This window comes from Lutra lutra, chromosome 13 (assembly GCF_902655055.1).
Source record: "Lutra lutra chromosome 13, mLutLut1.2, whole genome shotgun sequence".
In the NCBI taxonomy this organism is placed as follows: Eukaryota; Metazoa; Chordata; class Mammalia; order Carnivora; family Mustelidae; genus Lutra; species Lutra lutra.
Window position 1 is genome coordinate 59959661 of NC_062290.1, and position 9039 is coordinate 59968699.

The 9039-nt window shown below is 39.8% G+C and overlaps 1 protein-coding gene across 1 annotated transcript in view; it reads right to left on the bottom strand.

The window, feature by feature from the left end:
- Positions 1–7580, bottom strand: part of GNE (glucosamine (UDP-N-acetyl)-2-epimerase/N-acetylmannosamine kinase) — a 46596-nt gene extending 39016 nt beyond the window's left edge. Inside the window, exon 1 of the mRNA XM_047699315.1 lies at positions 7425–7580. Within this exon, the coding sequence (XP_047555271.1) occupies positions 7425–7475 (51 nt within the window). The 5' untranslated portion in view covers positions 7476–7580. The remainder of the gene's footprint in view (positions 1–7424) is intronic.
- Positions 7581–9039: the final 1459 nt, after the last annotated feature.

The following is a 9039-nucleotide window of genomic DNA, read 5'->3' on the forward strand; positions in this document are numbered from 1 at the left end:
AGAAAAGAAGCCTCTTGAAATCAGGACCATTCACTCATTCTTCATATCCTCAATTACTAATCAGCTTATTATGTGAACCAGTCAGCTTTTTAGAGCACCTCTAGTGGTGAGTCCTCCCTATGCCAGCTCTCCCAATTAGAGAAGAAAAGTATAAATAAATACGACTATGTGTTTGTTTTTGTGAAATGTTGCCCTTCATTCGAATTTTTAAGTGTATTTTTCTTTATGAGCTATGAAACCATCATATTTCAAACCAGTAAGTAATTTTATTTCTTATCTGTCTGCTAGGGAAATGAGGGAAGCCAGAGAGAGCTCAGCCATCCCCGACTAATTGGAGTTCAGAAAGTTTAATTTGCACAGCTATTCTGGAAGAACTGCAGAAGTATTTAAAACTAGTTTATCTTTAAATTTGACTCTGTTGGGGCGCCTGGGTGGGTCAGTGGGTTAAAGCCTCTGCCTTCGGCTCAGGTCATGATCCCCGCATCAGGCTCTCTGCTCTGCGGGGAGCCTGCTTCCTCCTCTCTCTCTCTGCCTGCCTCTCTGCCTATTTGTGATCTCTGTCTGTCAAATAAGTAAATAAAATCTTAAAAAAAATTTTTTTTTAAATAAATTTGACTCTGTTGTAACAAGTTAGATCAACAAAATTGTGTTCTAAAATAACTGCTCATGAAAGAGTTCTGTGAGAAGGATGTTCTTGTGGACTTGCAAGGACCTCCTTGCAAGATTGGTAGCACACAGTGCCAGCAACAAGCCCTGGGAGAAATTTCATGATTTCTCAGTATAGGCTGAGGAACCAGCCAAGGTACTGGCCCTAAATCCCTGGAGGTGAGGAAGAGCCCACACCTGGCAGTCAGCATGAAGCTGAGGATGAAGGTGGGGTCCCACATGGACATTCCTTCGGAGTACTGAAGTGGGCATCGCCTTACCTGTGTGAATGCTTAAGACCTCCAAACACATGGGGTGCCCCAGTGGCTCAGTCAGTTAAACGTCCAACTCTTGATTTTGGCTCAGGTCATGATCTCAGAGATCATGAGATTGGGTTCTTCACCGGGCCCTACCCCCACCCCTCAATTAAAAAAAAAAAAAGACATCCAAATACACATAATTAACGTCTACAAATCCTAAGCATGAACATAAGCCTCAACCTTTCTCATCTCATGACTTTCCCGCCCCACACTGGAATGAATCTAATCCAACCTGTCACATCATTTCTGCTTTTCTTCCCTACCCTGCCTCCTGTCTCTAAACGTGGGTATTTCCTAAGGATTACACCTCTGCCTCTGGCCCTCCACATATGCCATCCTTCAGAATTTCCTTCACTCTCAAGTCTTCCGTTTTAACTTCTGTATCGATAATTCCTGGGATGCATACTCTATTCTAGCCTGATTTTTCTTCCTAGTTCTAGGCCCATATCCCAATTGCCTGCTAGATATTTCCTTCCCTCAAACTCAATGTAAAAAATTTAGTTGGGTTTTTTTCCTCTTAACTTCCCCATGTCTGTTAATGGCACCAAGTTGCCACTTTCATTCAGACTCAAAATCACAGAGTCATATTTCAGTCTTCTGACTCTTAATATCCAAAGTCTCAACTTTTTAAAAATGGTTTTGGGTTTTTGTTTTGTTTTGTTTTTTGGGCTTTTTTGCATCTACTGTTCCTTCCCATTCCTACCAGTCATATCATTACTACCTTAGTTCATCCTGTTATTTCCTTAATTCTGAGATGCCTATATTTTTATGATATTCACACTTAAAGTCAAGATTTATCTTATAATCAATATATGTATTTAATGTAGAGTTTTTTAAATTATGAACTCCATTATGTCAACAGTGTCTTAGAATTGAGAAAATATGGCATCTTAGACCTAAATTACTATGTTTCTATTGGTTCTTCCAGCCTACATTCCCTTGCTTCTGTAATCTGTCCTGCATGCTATTGCCTGGTGTATCCATCTCAGCCGCAGCAACATCTTCCTAGGAACATCGCCAAAGGCAAGGGAAGCAAGGGCAAAAATGAACTTTTGGGATTTTATCAAGATCAAAAGCTTTTGCACAGCAAAGGAAACAGTTAACAAAACCAAAAGACAACTGACAGAATGGGAGAAGATATTTGCAAATGACATATCAGATAAAGGGCTAGTGTCCAAAATCTATAAAGAACTTAGCAAACTCAACACCCAAAGAACAAATAATCCAATCAAGAAATGGGCAGAGGACATGAACAGACATTTCTCCAAAGAAGACATCCAGAAGGCCAACAGACACATGAAAAAGTGCTCCATATCACTCGGCATCAGGGAAATACAAATCAAAACCACAATGAGGTATCACCTCACACCAGTCAGAATGGCTAAAATTAACAAGTCAGGAAATGACAGATGCTGGCGAGGATGCGGAGAAAGGGGAACCCTCCTACACTGTTGGTGGGAATGCAAGCTGGTGCAACCACTCTGGAAAACAGCATGGAGGTTCCTCAAAATGTTGAAAATAGAACTACCCTATGACCCAGCAATTGCACTGCTGGGTATTTACCCTAAAGATACAAACGTAGTGATCTGAAGGGGCACGTGCACCCGAATGTTTATAGCAGCAATGTCTACAATAGCCAAACTATGGAAAGAACCTAGATGTCCATCAACAGACGAATGGATAAAGAAGATGTGGTATATATACACAATGGAATACTATGCAGCCATCAAAAGAAATGAAATCTTGCCATTTGCGACGACGTGGATGGAACTAGAGGGTATCATGCTTAGCGAAATAAGTCAATCAGAGAAAGACAACTATCATATGATCTCCCTGATATGAGGGAGAGGAGATGCAACATGGGGGGTTAAGGGGGTAGGAGAAGAGTAAATGAAACAAGATGGAATTGGGAGGGAGACAAACCATAAGTGACTCTTAATCTCACAAAACAAACTGAGGGTTGATAGGGGGAGGGGGGTTGGGGGGGTCGGGTTATGGACATTGGGGAGGGTATGTGCTATGGTGAGTGCTGTGAAGTGTGTAAAGCTGGCGATTCACAGACCTGTACCCCTGGGGATAAAAATATATTATATGTTTATAAAAAACAAAATTAAAATTTAAAAAAAAGAAATTATAAAAAATAAAATTAAAAAAAAGGAATGCTTTCATTAAGTCATTTCTTTGCTTAAGAACAACTTCAGTTCCCTATTCCCTGCCAGGTAAGGTATGCCTAGGACATCAACTTTAGATTGAAAGTCCCCCACAATCATACCCTGAGCTGTTCCTGTCATTAACATTTCCCCCTACCCAGATCCTTTTGCCCTGAACAGATCTTCTCTGCCTCACTTTGTGTCATTCCCCACAATGAGAAGACTATCATCCCTCTTGCTACTAACCTGCTACTCATGCCTCCGGTCCTATTTCTGTCGTAAGACCTCAATTGAACATCCTATCCCAAAACAACCACTTCTCTAAATGCCTGTAGCGCTTGCACTTGTCTTGATTACTTATTTCATACTTATTCTTAATTATCTGCTATCTTTGAATAAAGTAATAGATTTCATGCTTTATCTCATGTTTTATATTTACTGTAAAGTAATAGATCTCATGTTTTGTAAGTAATAGATCTCATGTACACATTTATGACTGTAAAGTAATAGATCTCATGTCACATAAGTTACTCACTCTCTATGTCCTATTTTTTTAACAGATCATAAATTCCTTAAAGTTCATTCTGTTAGATATACTTGTCTCCCTGATAGTTCCTTGAATCATGATGTATGTAGGAAATACAGTCTAATAAGCATCAAGTGAAATGGGGCGGGGATCATATCAGAGAGTCATTGCTGGCCACCTGGCTGGGTCAGTCAGTAGAGCATGTGACCCTTGATCTAGGGGTTGTAAGTTTGAGCCCCACACTGGGTGTTGAGATTACTTTAGAGAAACAAAATCTTAAAAAAAAAAAAAAATAAGAAGAGTCGATTCCAGTTCTTTTCTCTGTGGCTAGTCCAAGTCACTTGGATCCAACCTCCCCACCTGCCCTCCCCCAGCACCCAAGTTTATGATCTTACTAGTACAACAGTGTTGCTCAGATTTTATAGTGGATCAAGGGTGAGAAAGCAAGTTGAAGAACAGGAAGAAATGTAACAGTGTTCTAGGATAGATGTGTGGAGACAGAAAGTAACGAGATACAGTGAGGCTGTGGGTTAAGTCCAGCTCAGCAAGGGTCTTGGACGATATCCTGCTGGTGAGAGACCAGGCTTTCTTTCTCCTCACTAGAATTGGGAAATTTTTTAAATCAAGGGAGTGACATGAGCAGACTTGCTTAATTACAATTGTAGAAGATGGGTTGGAAAGAGGAGGTAGGACTAGACAGCAGACCAGTTAAAAATCCGATTTCAGAAAAAAAAAAATCCGATTTCAGGACTTGAATTAAGATGGTGGTGGTCATGGGAATTAAGAAGAGAGAATCAGAAGAATGTGGAGAAAGAATGGACAGAACTTGATAGTGGAGACGAGACGGAAGAGACGATGTTGTAAAAGAACGACTGAGCTTTCTATTTCAAAGCAGTGGGGTGGCTGGCAGAGCTGCTGTCTGAAACAGAGAAGAAGAAAGTTTGGGGATGAGCCGGCGGCCGTGATAAAGATTTCTGATTTGGACATGTTGAATTTGCAATAACTAAAGGTCATTTTCATTAGACTGGAGACCTGGACAATGATGTGGGTCAGTGATACCTATTGTGACAGGTGTAATTCACCCAACAAAATGTGTATCTATTTTGAAATACACCACACACTCCTAGCTCAAGGCACCCAGCTACATTTCTTGTTCTACCTGTTTCACCAGACTTTTTTTAATGCCCATGATGTCCAGTTTGTTATACTTAGCCAGTTCAGAACTCTTTTTATAAAATTCTGCATATAACAGTTTTCTAAATCCTAGATGATTAGACTCTTAGACATTATCAAATTTAATTTTATAGGGTGTAAAACCCTGTGGAAGCCCAGGGACATCAGTTTATGGTGTCTTACATTAAATATTCAGTGGTGCTTTCCTGGCCATGTTCCCTCTTTCTCCACTCACTTTTTCTGACCGCCAGGCACCTATTCTTCCTTGCCCTCCAGCTGCTCTTCTGGTAATTTCTTCTTTACACTGTGGTCACTGTCTCATCCTGGAAACTTTCTTCTTCCGTTTCCACGACGTCTCTGGTTTCCTGCCTACCTGCCACCTCTCTGGTTCTATACTTCCTCAAATCACTACTTAAAAGTTAAAGTTTTCCCAGAATTCCCCACTTAGCTTCCTTTTTCATCTCACTTTAGTAAGCCTCATCCACCCGCACAGCTTACCAAACATTTTATTTTAGTTTTTTTAAGATTTTATTTATTCATTTATTTGAGAGAGAGAGAGAGAGAGGGAGGGAGAGAGAGACAGAGCATGAGAGGAGAGAGGTCAGCGGGAGAAGCAGACTCTCTGGCGAGCAGGGAGCCCGATGTGGGACTCGATCCCAGGACTCCAGGATCATGACCTGAGCCGAAGGCAGTCGCTTAACCAACTGAGCCACCCAGGCGCCCCCCAAACAAACATTTTAAATTATTGCTAAATCTGAAACTCTAGCTTAGTCTTCTCAGTCCAGACCCAAATAACTAACTCCTTTTAGGAGCTGGGAGGCTCAGTCCATTAAGCGTCTGCCTTCGGCTCAGATCATGATCCCAGGGTCCTAGGATCGAGCCCCCCAGGGAGCCTGCTTCTCCCTCTCCTCCTTGCTTATGTTCTCTGTCGCTATCTCTGTCCCTCAAATAAATGAATAAAATCTTTTAAAAAATAACATATAATTCCCTTTAGGACACCTGCTTTTGGCTGCATTCCACAGGCCCTTCAAATCAACTTGCCAGAGTGAAATTTTCTTCTCCATAAACTTGGGCTTTTCCACTCTAATTCTCAGTGAATGATATCATCATTCACCCAGTAATTGGGAGACTTCCGTGACTTCTCCTCCATCAGCTCTCATGTTCAGTCTGTCATGAGATCCTATCAACTTTACATTTTAGATTAGCATTTTTCTAAAAGAGAATATGGTGTGATTGAACATAATAAGGGAGTGAGAATAACATACAGACAAGAATAACCCAACAGAACAAAAAGTTTTGTTAAGGAATATTGGAAAATACAGACTATTAGTAAGGGGAAGAGAATATTAGTAAGGGGAAGAGAACCTTGAAAGGTAACTTTAAAACTACAGTATTTCAGAGTTGATGTGGTCACAGAACCCCCAAACATTAGACAGATGGATGAAATGGTAATTTCAAGGCATATTATAAAAAATCAGTCACATGAGAAATGGGAATCAGAACAAATATTACCTTTGTAACTAGAGACAGACATTTCTTAGATTTAGTTGAAAACATGAGGAAGAAGAAAAAAAAAAACACTAAGAAGTTCCAACTTAGAACTCAGAAAATCTGACCTCGAATTTAAATGTAAGTGCAAGTGCTACAAAAAATGAAGATAATAATTTCTTACCGAAGAAGGCAAATTGAGATTAGACATTAGTGATACAGCTAGAAGTCGACTGTGACTATGTCAAAAATAATTGCAAGAATGATGTTATTTGATGGAAAATGGCTTATAAACCATTCCTTAACTACAGACTATCTTTATTTTTTTTAAATATTTTATCTTTTTAAGTAATCTTTATGCCCATTGTAGGGCTCAAACTCCCAACGCTGAGATCAAGAATCACATGCTCTACCAACTCAGCCAGGCTGGCGCCCCTAGATGATCTTTAAATATATAAATATATTTTTTAAAAATCATCAAACTGAAATGTGATGATAATTCCCTAAAACATCTGGATTTCCTTATGCCTCAATAAAAATGTTGGTTAAATAAGTTTCACTATAATACAGCACACTATATGACATAGTTACACGTCAATAAACACGGGAATTGCCATTACCACTGGAAACTAATTAACTCAGGATAAACACACTCCTCTCCCACAGGTGGCTAGTCAACAGTTAACGAATTGGGGGAGAAAGAAGCATTAGCTGGGCCCTTTTATACAGCAAGTTTCAAAAGCAAAGAAGAAAGTAAAACTAGTTGTTAGGAACATCACACTTCTGGTAATAAACTACATGTAAGGAAGCAGGAGACTCAAAAATTAAAAAGCAAACCCTCTTTCTCTGATGAAAGCACGAGGTATTTGAGGGAGAGTTCATTTTCAGCTTTCGGTTCAGACCAGGAGTTTGAGCACAGTAACAGAGAAACAAATAGCAACCACGGAATGACTAACACGGATTAGCAGTCAAAAAGAAGACATTTAAGAGAAGATGGATGGGATAGGCTTAAAACCAAAGCTTTCCTCCTCTTCCTTGTAATTTCTCTCTCTCTTTTTTTTTTTTTCCTCCCCAGACTGCAGTTCTCACGATCAAGCTCTACTGACTTGTTAAATGACTTACGTGAGGTCCTTGAAGACACAACTTCCAGTGAGGATACATGTTAATTTCCATCCCGCAGCAAAAGCTCTGTACCCGGTGTTGTTTGAATTAATCAACAGGGCTGCTGTTTGTTCTCTTGACTTAGCTGCCACAGAGCTAAGAGTCATTAATAGGCATCTGAATCCCAGACTAAATCTTGACCCCGCCCCTCTGAAAAGGAAGACCGGGGGGGGGGGGGGGGGGGGGGGGGGGGGGGGGAGTGATTCTAAATTCTTCCTGTGTTCTTGGACAGTAGCTTGAAAGCAGGAGGACAGTCAGTTTCTGAGTGTTACTTCCCTGTTTCTACCACTTGATTCTATTTTCCACTCAAAAAAATTATCTTCTTCTTCCGAGTTTCTCAAAGGTAGCAACAAAAATCCACAATCAAAAAATCTCAATCATTGGGCGCCTGGGTGGCTCAGTGGGTTAAGCCACTGCCTTCAGCTCAGGTCATGATCCCAAGTCCTGGGTTCAAGCCCCGCATCGGGCTTTCTGCTCAGCAGGGAGCCTGCTTCCTCCTCTCTCTCTGCCTGCCTCTCTGCCTGCTTGTGATTTCTCTCTGTCAAATAAAAATAAATAAAATCTTTAAAAAAAAAATCTCAATCATCTTTTTCACACTGTTTTCACACACAGGTATATTCAAAACACTTATTGACATACTACTTTTGAACAAAGAAGGAAACTAAAGAAATTAAACTAAAAATAAATTAAAACTAAAAAAATTAAAATTTTTAATGGAAAAACTAAGGGAGGATTTAAGATTCTTTTTAAGATTTTTTAATAGTCACTGACCTCAGCATATTAGAATCCTTAGTTTCATGAGACTGAAGGGAAGATCAATATTGTTGCATTTTTGTCTAAGCTACATTACAATAGGAAACTGTGGCTACATTTTTTAAGGGATGTACCTTGCACTTTTGGTGCTCAGGGACCCTCACAGCCAGACTGGTGGCAAAGGATATAAGCTGATCATCTGCTTTCTCCCATTCGATTGGCATATGTTCATTTGAACACATCACCAGCCTAGCCTTACCTACTAAACAACTTTCCATTCTACTTAAGGAATGCTTTATGCTGCTGTTTGTCAATACCAATGAACAATGAGAAGCCTATCCACTAGCAATATGCTAGCAGATTTACTGAACTAGTGCAAGCCAGTACAATCAAAAAATGAAATTGATTTTTTTAAAATTGATTTTAAAAATCCCAATCAAGTAAATAAAATCAGAAATAAAAGAGGAGAAATAACAACCAAAACCCCAGAAATACAAAGAATTATAAGAAGGGTGCCTCGGTGGTGCAGTTGGTTGAGTGTCCGACTCTTGTTTTCAGCTCAGGTCATGATCTCAGGGTCCTGGCATCAAGCCCCACATCAAGCTCTATGCTCAGCAGGGAGTCTGCTTGAGATTCTCTTATCCCTCTGCCTCTCCCCTCCATGCTTGCTCATGTGCACTCTCTTCTCTCTAAAATAAATGAATAAAATTTTAAAAACCCAAAGGATTATAAGAAACTATTATGAAAAATTATATACCAACAAACTGAAAAATATAGAAGAATTGGAGAAATTCCTAGAAACAAATAACCTCCCAAAATTGAA